The 16228-nt window shown below is 36.5% G+C and overlaps 1 protein-coding gene across 1 annotated transcript in view; it reads left to right on the top strand.

Annotated features, from left to right (window-relative positions):
• Positions 1–16228, top strand: part of BCAS3 (BCAS3 microtubule associated cell migration factor) — a 606893-nt gene that overhangs the window by 272273 nt on the left and 318392 nt on the right. The window contains exon 17 of the mRNA XM_019431027.2: positions 9726–9876. Coding sequence (XP_019286572.2) covers positions 9726–9876 — 151 coding nt within the window. The remainder of the gene's footprint in view (positions 1–9725; positions 9877–16228) is intronic.

Below are 16228 nucleotides of genomic sequence, written 5' to 3'. Positions count from 1 at the left end.
TGAATGTCTTTGAGAGAACACAGGCAGTAAATTCTTTGACATCAGCCATTGCAACTTCTTTCTAGATATGTCTCCTGAGGCAAGGGAAACAAAAGCAAAAATAAATTATTGGCACTACATCAAAATAAAAACCATCTGCACAATGAAGGAAATGATCAACAAAACTAAAAGTCAGCCTTAGAATGGGAGAAGATATTTGCAAATGACGTATCCAATAAAGGGTTAGTATCCAAAATATATAAACAATTTATAAAACTCAACACCCCAAAAGTGAATAATCCAATAGAAAGTGGGCAAAAGAGGAACGCCTGGGTGGTTCAGTCAGTTAAGTGTCTGGCTTCGGCTCAGGTCATGGTCTCATGGTTTGTGAGCCATCGGGCTATACACTGACACTGTGGAGCCTGCCTGTGATTCTCTTGTGCTCATTCTCTCTCAAAATAAATCAATAAACTTAAAAAAAATGGGCACAAGATATGAATAGACATTTTTCCAAAGAAGACATACAGACAGCTGAAAGACACATGAAAAGATGCTCAGCATCACTTATCATCAAGGAAATGCAAATCAAAACTACAATAAGACATCACCTCACAACTGTCAGAATGGCTAAAATCAACACCACAAGAAACAACAGGTGTTGGCGAGGATGTGGTGAAAGGGGAATCCCCTTACACTGTTGGTGGGAATGCAAACTGGTGCTGCCACTCTGGAAAACAGTGTGGCAGTTCCTCAAAAAGTTAAAACTAAAAGTTGTAGAACTACCCTACAACCCAGCAATTGCACTAGTAGGTATTTACCTAAAGAATACAAAAATACAGATATGAAAGGATACATGCACCCCAGTGTTTATAGCAGTGATTATCTACGGTAGCCAAATTATGGAAATAGCCCACATGTCCATCAACTGATGAATGGGTAAAGAAAATGTGGTATATATACCCAATGGGATATTACTCAGGCATTAAAAAGAATGAAATCTTGCCATTTGCGAAGATGTGCCTGGAGGTAGAGAGTATTATGCTAAGTGAAATAATTCAGGCAGAGAAAGACAAATACCATATGATTTCACTCATATGTGGAATTTAGGAAACAAAACAAATAAAAGAGGAGGGGAAAGAGAGAGAGAGAAACCAAGAAACAGACTCTTAACTATAGAGAACAAACTGGTAGTTATCAGAGGGGAGGTGGGCGGGGGAATAGGTTAAATAGGTGTTGGGGATTAAGGAGTGTACTTGTGATGAGCACTGAGTGATGTATGGAAGTGTTGAATTGCTATATTGTACACCTGAAACTATTAAGCTATATGTTAACTAACTGAAATTTAAATACAAACTAAAAAAAATAATGTCTTTTAGGATGTCATTTAGAAATAAGATATTCATTCTGATCTCTTGGGGGGATTGTTTGCTTTTTTATATAAATTTGTCTTATTCAAATTAGTAAAAAAAGAGAGATCCTGGGAAGATGGCGGCGTAGGAGGACGCTGGGCTCACCGCGCGTCCTGCTGATCACTTAGATTCCACCTACACCTGCCTAAATAACCCAGAAAACCACCAGAAGACTAGCAGAACGGAGTCTCCAGAGCCAAGCGCAGACGAGAGGCCCACGGAAGAGGGTAGGAAGGGCAGAGAGGTGGTGCATGCTCCACGGACTGGCGGGAGGGAGCTGGGGCTGAGGGGCGGCCCACCAGCCAAGCTTAGCCCCCGAGTCTGGCTTGCAAAAGCAGAAGGGCCGGATGCGTGTGTTCCAACAGCAAGCGGGACTTGACATCTGGAAGGTTATAAGCTAACAGCTCTGCTTGGAGAACGGGAGGGCTGGAGGACAACAGGAAGGAGAGTTGTTGAGCCCCGGACGACAGAGCTCAGCATGTCGGGGAACAAAGGCACTCGCCAGCGCCATCTCCCTCGCCCATCCCCCAGCCAAAATCCCAAAGGGAACCAGTTTCTGCCAGGGAACTTGCTTGCACCGCGCAAACACCCAAAGCTGTGCTTCTGAGGATCCATCCCTCCTACGGGTCTGACTCCCTCCTGGTGCCGCAGGGCCCCTCCCGAAGTGGATCTCCGAAGGAAAAGCGAGCTGAGCCTGCCCCTCCCGCCCCTGTGCACCTTGCTGATCCATCCCAGCTAATATGCCAGATCCCCAGCACCACAAGCCTGGCAGTGTGCAAGTAGCCCAGACGGGCCACGCCACCCCACAGTGAATCCCGCCCCTAGGAAACGGGAAGAGAAGGCACACACCAGACTGACTGTGGTCCCAGAGGTGGGCTGGGGACAGACATCAGGTCTGACTGCGGCCCCGCCCACCAACGCAAGTTATTCAAGACAGCACAGGGGAAGTGCCCCTCAGTCCCGCACCACTCCAGGGACTATCCAAAATGACGAAGTGGAAGAATTCCCCTCAGAAAAACGTCCAGGAAATGACAACGGCTAATGAACTGATCAAAAATGATTTAAACAATATAACAGAAAGTGAATTTAGAATAATAGTCATAAAATTAATCGCTGGGCTTGAAAACAGTATAAAGGACAGCAGAGAATCTCTTGCTACAGAGATCAAGGGACTAAGGAACAGCCAGGAGGAGCTAAAAAATGCTATCAACGAGTTGCAAAATAAACTGGAGACAACTACGGTTCAGATTTCAGAGGCAGAGGAGAGAATAGGTGAACTAGAAGATAAAATTATGGAAAAAGAAGAAGCTGAGAAAAAGATAAAAAAAATCCAGGAGTATGAGGGGAAAATTAGAGAACTAAGTGATGCACTAAAGAGAAATAATATACACATAATTGGTATTCCAGAGGAGGAAGAGAGAGGGAAAGGTGCTGAAGGTGTACTTGAAGAAATAATAGCTGAGAACTTCCCGGATCTGGGGAAGGAAAAAGGCATTGAAATCCAAGAGGCACAGAGAACTCCCTTCAGACGTAACTTGAATCGATCTTCTGCATGACATATCATAGTGAAACTGGCAAAATACAAGGATAAAGAGAAAATTCTGAAAGCAGCTAGAGATAAACGTGCTCTAACATATAAAGGGAGACCTATAAGACTCGTGACCGATCTGTCTACTGAAACTTGGCAGGCCAGAAAGGAATGGCAGGAGATCTTCAATGTGATGAACAGAAAAAAATATGCAGCCGAGAATCCTTTATCCAGCAAGTCTGTCATTTAGACTAGAAGGAGAGATAAAGGTCTTCCCAAACAAACAAAAACTGAAGGAATTCGTCACCACTAAACCAGCCCTACAAGAGATCCTAAGGGGGATCTTGTGAGACAAAGTACCAGAGACATTGCTACAAGCATGAAACCTACAGACATCACAATGACTCTAAACCCGTATCTTTCTATAATAACACTGAATGTAAATGCACTAAATGCACCAACCAAAAGACATAGGGTATCAGAATGGATAAAAAAACAAGACCCATCTATTTGCTGTCTACAAGAGACTCATTTTAGACCTGAGGACACCTTCAGATCGAGAGTGAGGGGATGGAGAACTATGTATCATGCCACTGGAAGTCAAAAGAAAGCTGGAGTAGCCATACTTATATCAGACAAACTAGACTTTAAATTAAAGGCTGTAACAAGAGATGAAGAAGGGCATTATATAATAATCACAGGGTCTATCCATCAGGAAGAGCTAACAATTATAAATGCCTATGTGCCGAATACAGGAGCCCCCAAATATATAAAACAATTACTCACAAACATAAGCAACCTTATTGATAAGAATGTGGTAATTGCAGGGGACTTTAACACTCCACTTACAAATTAGTAAAAAAAAAAAAATACATGCTTACTGTTTGCTGTTATTTATAAAATACAATATTTATTGTTAACCATTGAACTGGGGCAGATAACTTTTATAAGTTAAGAACAATTATTTGAAAATAACATTGGGTCAATAAGATGTTTTCTGTATGGAAGAGTTGTTGAGTTATAAACACTGGACTCGTTTCTATAACATGGGAAGTGTGGAAAATTTTCTGTAAAGTTTCTGTGTAAGTACATGGATCACTATGAAACTACAGTAATCAACAGGGTACCTGGGTCACTCAGTGACTTGAGTGTCCGACTCTTGATTTTGGCTCAGGTCATGATCTCACGGTTTGTGAGATCGAGCCCTGTGGCTCTGCTCTGACAGCACAGAGACTGCTTGGGATTCTGTCTCTCCTCTCTCTTTGCCCCTCTTTCCACTCATACAGGCTCACACGTGCGCTCTCTCTGTCTTAAAAAAAAAACTACAGTAATCAAGAAAATGTAGTATTAGTGAAAGGATAGACACATGGATCAATGGAACAAAATCTAGAAATAGATGCACACGTGTATGGTCATTTGATTTTTGACAAAGATGAAAAGGCAATTTAATGGAGAAAGGATCATCTTTCTAATGGTGATGAAACAAGTTGATATCCACTTTCAAAGCATGAGCACAACCTCAACTCACACCTCAGTCCATATACAAAAAATAACTTAAAATGAATCATAGTCTGTTCTTGCCACTTCTGTTCAATATTGTACTGGCAGTTGTAACCAAGGCTTTTAGGCAATAAAATAAATAGAAGTCATCTGGACTGGAAAGGAAGAAGTAAAACTTTCTTCTTTGAGGATGACATGATCATGTATGTAGAAAATACTAAGGAATCCACAAGAAAGAAATATCTCCACTGAGATAAACAAGTTCAGCAAAGATTATAGGATATAAGATCAATGTACAATAATTAATTGTATTTTTCTACATTGGCAATTAACAGTCTGAAAAGTGAAATTAAAAACAATTCTTTTTACAAGTTGCATCCAAAAGAATAAAATAGGACTAAATTTAACCAAAGAAGTATAAAACCTGTACCCTGAAATCTACAAAATAATGTTCAAAGAAATTAAAGAATACTTAAATAAATGAAAAGACATCTCATATTCTTGGCTTGGTAAGATGGCAGTAGTTCCTCAGCTGATCTACAGACTCATTGCAGTTCCAATCAGAATCCTAGCTGGCATCTTTGCAAATAAATGACAACGTGTTGATGGAAGCAGCAGGTTTTGTTGAATACAGTGACATGAAACCACTGACTAAAAGAAATGAAATTCAATATTATTTTTCTCTATTTTTTTTCTATCTTTAGTCCCTCTGAAAAACCATTATTTACTGGGACAGAGGTGCTTCACAATCATTTTTCCTTGGAAAAAGGTGACTGAACAGGGGTGCTAAGAATTTTGAAAATAAAAGCACATTTTTAGTGAATTCTGTGTGCATTTGGGTAGATGTTTGTGTAATGTCTATTTTAGAAGTTATGAGTTGTTTAGGAACCTAATTCCCAATATGACAGCATTTCAAAACATGGACATTCAGAAAAACACGTAAAATATTCTAAAATTTCTAATCCCATGTGGCTTGTATCTGAAGAGAACTTTGATAACATAATAGCAATTTCTGTCTTTGTATTTCATAGCCTCCTCTCTGTGAGATCTGTAACTAATTTGAATTTTGTAGCTGTAGGCCACAAGGTGGTGACACCAAATAATATAGAAATAATAAATGTCCAAGTGGGTGCTTCTGTTCCAGAATATAGTATGTTCCCTTTTGATATACTGTTCTCTTTCTTTTCAGTAATTCTAATACGATTTCTTTTTGTGTTAAGAAAACAATCCTGAGAAACTTAACAGAAGACCATGGGGGAGGGGAAGAAAAAAAAGAAGTTAGAGAGGGAGGCAGCCAAACCATAAGAGACTCTTAAAAACTGAGAATAAAATGAGGGTTGATGGGGGGTGGAAGGGAGGGGAGGGTGGGTGATGGGCATTGAGGAGGGCACCTGTTGGGATGTGTACTGGGTGTTTGTTGTATGGAAACCAATTTGACAATAAATTTCATATTAAAAAAAAAAAAGAAAGCAATCCAAATTGGCATACCACTTCAGCTCACCAAAATTTAGCTCAAATTTGTCATTTGGTGAATATATCAAAAAATTACAGAGATCATGGATCCTGCCTTGTCTCAGGCTTCAGTTATCATAATACTGGAGTAATAGACATTATCAGTAATATTTTATATCGGTAATATCATAAAATTTTTATCATTAATATCAGGGCACTGATTAAAAAATAAACAAAAAAAATCCTAATATGTAAAGTTGCTATAAACTTCACTTAAACTTTGGAGATTTTGTTTTATTTGCTTTCATTTGTTTCATTTCACTGTTATTTTTTTTAAAAATCACATTTCATACCTTAAAAAATTAACTGTATCATGTAACAAATGATATAAATTGTATATATGAAGATAAAATACAAGACTTAAAATTTTTTAGATTGAATTTTTTGACCTTAGGTTAGGCAAATAGTTCATCAATTCAACACCACATATACTAAACAAATTCATGAGGTGGACTTTATGGGAAAAAATCTTTTGCTTATTGAAAGATCTGTAAGAAGACAAGTTACAGGGTGGTAGAACATATTTGAAAATTTACAAAAGGCTTATGTCCAGAATATATAAAGATCTTTTAAAATTTGAGAGTAAGATCTATAAATAATTCCTTACATTTGTAGTCTTTTGATTTTCAACAAGAGTGCCAGGACAATCTGTTGATGTGGGAAAGAAGAGTCTTTTCAGTGGAAAGACTGGAACAAGTGGATATCCAAAATTCACAGTAATGATATTGAACCCCTACTTCACACCATTTATAACAATTGATTCAAGATAGATCCAAGACCTAAATGTCAGAACTGAAAATATAAAACTCTTAGAAGAAAATATAGGCATAAATCTTTGTGTCCCTGGATTTGGCAATGGTTTCTTAGATATGACAATAAAAGTATAAGCAACTAAAGAAAAAATGGATACAGTAGACTTTATCAAAATTAAAAACTTTTATACTTCAAAGAACATCATGAAGAAGGTGAGAAGACAACACATGTAATGGGACAAATATATTTATAAATAATATATTTGACCAGGGGCTTGTATCCAGAGAGTATGATTAACTTATGACTGAACAGTAAAAAGACAATCCAATTTTTATTTTATTTACTTTCAATTTTCTAAAAATGTTTATTTTTGAGACAGAAAGAGAGAGAGAGACATAGCACGAGTGGTCGAGGGGCAGAAAGAGAGGGAGACACAGAATCCAAAGCTGGCTCCAGGCTCAGAGCTGTCAGCACAGAGCATGACATGGGGCTCGAACTTATGAACCGTGAGATCATGACCTGAGCCGAAGTCGGACGCTCAACGAAATGAGCCACCCAGGAGCACCAGACAATCCAGTTTTTAAATGGGCAAATATTTCGGATTAGACATTTCTCCAAAGAAGATATACGAATTACCAAACTGCACATGAAAAAGATATTTAACATCCCTAGTAATTAGGGAAATGCAAATCAAAACCACATAAGACACCACTTCATACCCACTAGGATGGCTAAAACAGGGTGCCTGGGTGGCTCAGTCGGTTGAGCATCTGACTTCAGGTCAGGTTATACTGTCACAGTTCATGAGTTCAAGTCCCGCATCGGGCTCTGTGGTGATAGCTCAGAACCTGGATCCTGCTTCAGATTCCGTGTCTCCCTCTCGCTCTCTGCCCCTCCCCTGCTTGCCCTCTGCCTCTCCCTGTCTCTCAAAAATAAATAAACATTAAAAAAATTTAGGATGGCGAAAATAAGAGGTAGACAATAACAGTTTTTTTGAAGATGTGGAGAAGTTGGAGCCCTTATACATTGGTGCAGCCACAGGTTGGCAGTTCGTCAAAATGTTAAATACAGACTGAAATGTTCCACTCCTAGGTGTGTATACCCAAGAAAACTTGAGAACACATAAATGGATAAGTAAAATGTGGTACATCCATACAATGGAATGCTATTTGGTTATAAAAAATAATGAACTACTGACATGTGGCACAACATGGATGAACCTTGAAAAGATACTAAGTCATAAAAGGCCACATTGTATATGATTCCATTTATGAGGCATCCAGAATAGGCAAAGCCATAGAATCAAAAAGGAGGTTCCTGGTTGTCAAAGGCTGAGAGGTGGGACAAAGGAGGAGTGATTGCCAATGGGTATGGGCTTTCTTTTTGGGTGATGAAAATATTCTGAAATTTGATAGTGGTCATGGTTGTGCTACACTGTAAAATATTCTAAACACCACAGAAGTGTGCATTTTAAAAGAGTGATTTTCACAATATATGAATTATATCTCAGCATAAATATTGACTCAGTTTTTAAAATGGGCACAAGATTTGAGCAGATACTTTATCAAAAAAGAAATATGGATGACAAGTATATGAACAAAAAAGTACTACATTGTATTATGCATTAGAGAAATCCAAAGAAAGGCCAGAATAGCTAAAATCAAAAAGAATGACAATACTAAATGCTGGTGTGGATATGGAAGATCTGGAACTATGATACTTTACTGGTGAGAATAAGAAATGGTTCAGGTACTTTGTCAAACTGGCATTTTCTTATAATCTTAAAACATACCATTATTATGTCCATGCATGCATTCATTTACTATGACCAGCAATTCCATTCTTAGATTATTTATCCAAAAAAGGAAGCTTATATTCATACAAAACCTGTACATAAATGTTTATAGCACCTTTATTCATTAATAGCCAAAAGCTGGAAACCTAATAGCCAAAAGCAGTGACTAGATAAACAAACTGAAGTATTCCATATAATTCCATCATACTCAAGAATAAAAGGAAAGATCTGGGGTGACCTGAGTGGCTTAGTTGATTAAGCATCTGACTCTTGATCTCAGCGTTGTCAGTTCAAGCTCCACATTGGGCTCTGTGCTGGGAATGAAGCCCACTTAAAAAAAAGCGGGGGAGGAGAGGGAAAGATCTGTTGATACTTTCAGGAAAATATAGAGTGGGTGAATCTCAGATGCTTATTGGCAAATGAAAGAAGCTGGACCCCAGAAGCCCCATACTCTGATTTCATTTATAGGACATTCTGGAAAATACCATGGAGAGGGAGAAAAGATAAGTATGTAGGAGGAATTTGGCTTACTAGTGAGCTGAAAGTAATTATTCCCTCTGCAGATCAGATTTTATTTCACAGATGAGTTTGTTTTTCCTAGTTACTAGTGAGCCATAATGACTATTCTTTTTATTTTTTGTATTAATGCCCAGCATAAAATAAAGGGAAATGTGTTGATTTTTGTTTTTAAACTTTATGATGGAGGGTGGTAGATATTGGGAAGAAGGTGATGATTTTACCTATGACTTCTGTTACTCATCCTGTGTCTCCTATTCTCTGTGGATACTCATCTCATGACTCCTCTTTCTTCCACCCTCCCAGCTTTCACAGGCTGCTGTGGCTGGAATATTCTACCCACTTACTTTCAGCTTGTTTAGAGAATTGCTTCATGCCTCCTCTAGACTACCTTATATCTTCCTGTTTTGTTTTCTGTTACTATCCTATATTCCTTCATAAGATCATAAAATTATAATTAAATTTTATACTAATTATTTGTATAACCACTTAACATCCATCCATTTCTGTATCCTCCATTCCTCTATCCTCAAAGACTAAAGTCTCTGTTTATAATCAAGTCACACTTGGTGTTACCAGTATCCTTTGTTTTTTCCCATCCATATAACCATGATACTTTTAGAATCAATTCTGCCTTTGATAACTTTCTTAAATGGTTAGTGGAGTGAGTGCAAATCACGTGAGAGAAGGAAACATCTCTTGGTGATGCTTTTCTTTATTTTTCTTTTTGTAGGGAAACTAAACAGCCAAGACTCCTACAATAATTTTGCCAACAACAACCCTGGCAACCCTCGGCTCTCTCCTCTCCCCAGCTTGATGGTATTGATGCCTCTTGCACAAATCAAGCAACCAATGACATTGGGGACCATCACCAAACGAACAGGGTAAGGCCTTAGGCTTGCTACTTTTTAAAATAGCTGCTTTAGAGGATTGGATACATAAAAATAAAACACATTTTCTTTGGGTCGTTTGAGTACGTTCTTCATTTCCAGCCCATGTGAGACTTAATGGCAGCAGAATAAGTACAAAGTATAGAACATGTACAAACATCCTCAAATACAACCATGTGCACATACATTCATAGCAAAGACAAAGCAGTGACAAGTTGTGAAAACTAGTACTGGCTAATAAAAACCAGACCCATCTACTCAGTCTCATACTTGCTGCCTTGCGGCTTTGTCTGAAAGTACAGTTTCAGTTTCTTGCTTTTGTGGACATAATCTGTGTTTATAATGACCACCAGATTTTACCTGGCCCAAATACTAAGGAAAGAACTTTGTTAGATGACAACCATGTTTCTGAAACTTAAAGGGAAAAAAACCCTATATTGTGGTATAATAATCTGTCATTATTGTTACGACAATGTGATATTATGGGTAGTTTTCAAAAGCCAGAGTCCTAAAATTTGGGCTTTACTCAAGATTGGTCATTAACATCCACAAAGACATTTGATGACTCACTTGATGTGTCTGTGCTTATTTTAGCTATTTAAAAACATTTTTAATTACTACTGGTTAGGAATATAAAACTCACTTCTTTGAGTTCTTGAAAATAAAGTACTATATTTAAGATATCATTAGATGATCAGTCGCAAAATGATTCTGAAATTCCATTTGTACCAGAAAAATATATATCTATAGGCAGATTACCTGTTTCATCAATAAGCAATCCTGAGATTGTTATCTAATTTGAAATGAAACAACTGTCTTAAATTTTGTCTGCAGGTAGCTCAGAGAAAACCCAATCCTGGCTTCAAACAATCCTCAGGGCCTTTCCAACAAAAGAAATAGATTATATTATTTGGCTACTATATCAATAGGTCTTAATATTTTTGTGCTGGATGGTAAAGTGTTTATAGAAGTCACTTTTGTGAGAAGAAATACTCATGCTCAGGGACAAGGCCTTTGAACTCCAGATTTCACCATAGTACAGAAATGGACCCTCTACCTGGTGGGGTGGTATTCATATACAAAGTGATCTTATTGCTGAATGCAGAAATAAAATGGAGTTTGTGGCATATTTGGGGAGGGGGAAGGAAAAATATACTTAGGTCCCAAATTAGGCATGTTATGATATAGATCATTGGGCCTGTATCCCTTTTTTTTTAAATTTATTTCAGCTTTTTAACTATGTTCAGTGATTTAAATAGAATTTTGGCTTCCCTTTCCTCTTTTAGTTTCTTTTTTTTAAAATAAGATAAGTAAAGGGTGCTTGGGTGGCTCAGTCAGTTAAGTGTCCGACATCGGCTCAGGTCATGATCTTGCTGTTTGTGAGTTTGAACCCCGCGTCAGGCTCTGTGCTGACAGCTCAGAGCCTGGAGCCTGCTTCTGATTCTGTGTCTCCCTCTCTCTCTGTCCCTCCCCTGTTTACTTGCTCTCTCTCTCTCTCAAAAATAAATAAGCATAAAAATATTTAAAATTACAGTAGCTATTACTAGGAAAGAGGTTATGAAGAGGTTATTTACTGTTCATTCATTTTTTCTTTTACTTTTCTGGGATGTAGAATCAAATAAAAATTAGACTAAATCTTGAATCATAATTTTAAAGTTATTTTTTTTACTTATAGAAGTCATCCATAATTGTACCTTTTTGATTCAACTGAGCATTGTACAATTCTGCATAGTACTTATGAGTTTTTGTGTGTGTTTCCTGAATCCAAGTGAAAGAATACTCAAAATTGTTATTCTTGAATTTAATTCTAGCTTTGTTTCTGGTGTTTATTGTTTTTAAAACTTACGAGCTATGCTATTTTTATAATGTAAAGAATTAGCTCTCTTTTTCAAATAAGCTTTTCTAAGACAGTGACTGAGGTTCTATGCATGAAATCCTATTATATTAGAATTTAATTCAACATAGTTGTGAGGAGGAGTGGAAACTGAGCCTACTTTTGTATGTATTTGAAATTTTCCACAATAAAAAGAGAAAGTCTTTCACACTCTTTCACACTCTCTCTTGCTACTCTCTATTTCTCTGCCCTTAGATGGACAGAAACTATTAATCATCTGGTGTCTCCCTCCACTGCCATATTTTATGAACTTGGATAAATTCTGTTTCTTTTCTTTTTAAAAACTTAGTCACAATTCTTAGATTTTTAGATTGCATACATTAGGCTCCCTTATATTATAGACAACTTAGTAATTATTTATTAATGAAATAACTTAAATGAATTTGAATTATGTGCTTTGGAATTAATATTAGTTCAAGGTAGACATGTTGCATTGTTGACTTGGTTTTTTATCTCAGTTCCCAGACCATTATATTTTTGCTGAGTTTTTAAATTCTTTTTAGCATGTCCTGTGTTGAAGTGTTTAAAGAGAATATTTGTCCCACAACGAATACTTGGTTTGTAATTTTTAAAATTTTTGGAGGATTCAGATTTACAAAAAAAAAGTTATAAGACCAGTAAAATGAATTCCCATTTTCCCCAAATGTTGACAATCCAATATTTTTGCCTTATCATTCACATTCTCTCTCACTCTGCCCATACATGTATGCACACATGTGCATACACACACACATACAAACACACACACACACCATATTTTTCTTAAATTGTTTCAAAGTAGAGTTAGTAATTCCTTATTCCTACAAATTTCAATATATAACTTCTACAGACAAGGATATTCTCTTACATAACTATAGTACAGTTATCAAAAGAAGAGATTTTAAAACTCACTATTGGTCTTTTTCGTAGAGTTGTCTGTAATGACTTCTCTACTTGTGGCAGAGCCATTAGTGTAGCACACATTATTACCCTGCCCATTATTTTCCGCTCTCCCCACCTGCTGTTCTTTTTTTCCCCACCCCTCCTGCTATTTTCTCTGGCTTCCTATTAACACAGATCACAGTGACCTATAAACACTTTGATAATAGTATTAATAACTTATAGTTGGCTCTTCTTATGAGACTTAATACCCTAAGCCACTTTCTTTTTTTTTTTTTAATGTTTATTTATTTATTTTTGAGAGAGATATTGAGATTGAGAAGTGGGACCTAAACTCACGAACTGTGAGATCATGACGTAAGCTGAAAGCAAGAGTTGGATGCTTAACTGACTTGAGCCACCCAGACACCCCCTCTAATCCGTTTTCTGAAGGGTTTGTTGATTATATCCAGAAATTGCTATAGTGTAATTTCCTTATAATTCTTATTCTAAGTCACCCCAACATTTGTTCATAGAATTTTTAGAATACAATTTATGGTTTTATTACCTTAAAATTTGGCATTTTCACTGAAATACATGTATTTTGCCTTACCAAAAGTAATATTTGTTTTATGAGAAAAAAAATTCCCTTAATTTCCATTTTTTATATATGCTGAGATTTGAACCAAATCCCATACATCTCATATCATTAGATTTCATCCCATTAGATTTTAAAAGCTATATTTATTTCATTTTTATTAACATTTTTTTACTATGACCAAGTCTCATGACTGTAGTTAGCTAATTTGCATTATTTCCACTAAATTTTGTTACATTTACTGAGAATTTTGCTTGCTATATTAAGGTTACCAGAGTGATGAGCAAATGGGGTTTTCATTTTCCAGGTCTCTTTTCATTCTAGAAATTCTCATTTACTCTAACTTTGCTTCTATGAAATGCCTTTGGTAGCATTTTAAAAATAAAACTAACAAGAAGTATTTGACATAGAATATGTAGAAATAAAGCACAGAGCTGACTCATTTATAGACATGTAAGTTTTGTGATTACTTCCAGTATACCTGATAATATATCTAATAAAATCATGTACTTACCTAGGCTACATCAACCTTTATTTACTCCATGTCCTAGATATTTGGCAAAAAGTCAAAATAAGCACAAAAAGTTGTATTTCTAGCACAGAGATTTTTTAAGGATTGCATAGGATCCTATACTAGAATATTCAAATTGAGATAGAAGCCTCAGTTCAAACCTTGAGGGGATAAAATGTGTGCTTACCATATTTCACATCTGCCCTCTTATTTTTGGAAATATATATCCCTGGAAGCCTGTGCAATGTCAGGGACCATCTGTCTTACTTCAAGACATACACAAGGCCAGTAGAACTGCAAATGGCAAAAGACAGATGTATTTACACCTTCATGTTCTGTACCTTGAAGCAGCACTTGGAGGAAATAAGGCCCATTTTGGCAACAGCTGTTGCTTAACCTGACTACAATATACATTGATGAAGGCAAAAGAAGTGCTAGAAATCACTTGGCTCAATAATCATTCATTCAAACAGGGTCCATTTTCTTCCAGTATAAGACTGGAGAACTGGAAAAACCTCCATCATGTTTTATGACACATAAATAAGAATAGTTCTCATCTCTTAAAGTGAAACTGGGTACTAAGGAATTGCTCATTTTTTTGAAGTGTTAAGTGTTAATAGTAGGGATTTATTAAGTAGCATTTCATAGATGTTTGGTTGAATTACTGAATCAAGTAAGTGATAATTGTTTGTTTGAATGCTTCCTATGTAAAATTTTACTAAATAGATAATTTTTCATCAGTATGCTTAATTTTATGTGCATTAAATCTAAAGTTATTAACCTATACCTATCATTGTCCAGGGACAAATAGAGAGCAGCAAATTTCTTTTTTTTTTTAATTTTTTTTTTTTAATATTTATTTATTTTTGAGACAGAGAGAGACAGAGCATGAACGGGGGAGGGTCAGAGAGAGAGGGAGACACAGAATCTGAAACAGGCTCCAGGCTCTGAGCAGTCAGCACAGAGCCCGATGCGGGGCTCGAACTCACATACCGCGAGATCGTGACCTGAGCCGAAGTCGGACGTTTAACCGACTGAGCCACCCAGGCGCCCCTAGAGAGCAGCAAATTTCTAAAAGAGATCAGAGTAATTTCATGGGAATAAAAAATACAGATATTGGTAATGAAGTTACTTCCTTACTCTTAACTAACAGTGAAGTAAACAGATGATTTGTTGTCTTTCATGTTTCCTTTGTCTTAAGTGGAGAAGCTTCTTGTTCTTTTCCCTTCTCCTGTCTTTATATTTATTCATGTCTTTGTGAGCAATTTGAAGTGTGTATTAAGAACCTAAAGCTCGACACTGTAGAAATAGGTTAATGTAGTCAAAGGATATTGACTTAGAATCTGATGCCTTGACTTCTCAGTTGGCTCTGCTACGTATTACCAGTGTGTCCTAGATAAGTTTCTTCATCTGAAGAATATAAGTTTATGTATTTGGATTATCATCTTTTAGCTGTACATTGTGTGAGTTCCTACCAGGACTTTGGTTCCATTCCTTAATTTCTAAGCCTCACTCATTGTCAAGGTATAGGCCAGTAACAAGAGCTTCATTTAGAAAACATAGATGATTGTTCTTATTTAGAAATGGAAATATTTAATAGCATTTATTTGATTATCTCAAATTTGTAGACTAAATCTGCCATAGAGGTTGCTAAGTGGGTAAATGACATTGGCCTACAGTAGGCCTTGCAGAAAGGTCCATTCCTTCCTTGGCTTATCTAAAGTTTGTCTGAGCCCCAAACCTTATATGCTAAGTTCTGAGAATTAAATGGGAAAGATTTGGAGAAAGGCTCACCAGATACTGTAGTAGATGGTAATTCTCCACTTCCCAGCCTTGTCTTATATAGGTGTTAGTTTTTGATAACTAAAGTTATAAATGTTTGGTTCCAAATATAAAATAACAGATAATGTATTTTCATTAGAATGGATATGGATATATCTGCATGTACAATATACTTACCACAGTTTGAGTTTACAATTTTCATGCTCCATCAGTAGAGTATTTAAAATATACCATGGTTTGTTCCATTTTACCATAAATCTGTGGATTTTTTAGTTTTTGAATTAAGTCTACTATTAAAAATCAACAGTGGTAACTTGATACAGAAATTTGATAGTCTGTGCTATTCCAGTCTCTTCTGAAACATCTGGTAGAATTTTAACATTATCTAATGTTTTTCTAATGAAAATCTTGAGTTTGTAATTTAAATTTGCATGTTGAGTATATCTCAGATAGTGAACCTGTCTGTTTCAGCTTCAGTTTGCCCTGTAGATCAAGAATTTGAGAGCCAACAGTGCCATGGGTGTCTTTATTATGGAGTGGTTAAAATTAAATTAATGAAAAGTTATAAGTAACACTGGAAAAATTGACACAAGGACTAATTTTGCTCATATGTATGTGAGAACTGTAAGTCCATTTCTGTAGCTCTTTAACAGAGGATATACAGAATGTAACAGTCATTTAAGTTCCTAGGATATATTGGTAG

This window comes from Panthera pardus, unplaced genomic scaffold, assembly GCF_024362965.1.
Source record: "Panthera pardus isolate Hobbes unplaced genomic scaffold, ASM2436296v1 HiC_scaffold_3, whole genome shotgun sequence".
NCBI classification, from domain to species: Eukaryota; Metazoa; Chordata; class Mammalia; order Carnivora; family Felidae; genus Panthera; species Panthera pardus.
This window is presented reverse-complemented; position numbering and strand designations above follow the sequence as displayed.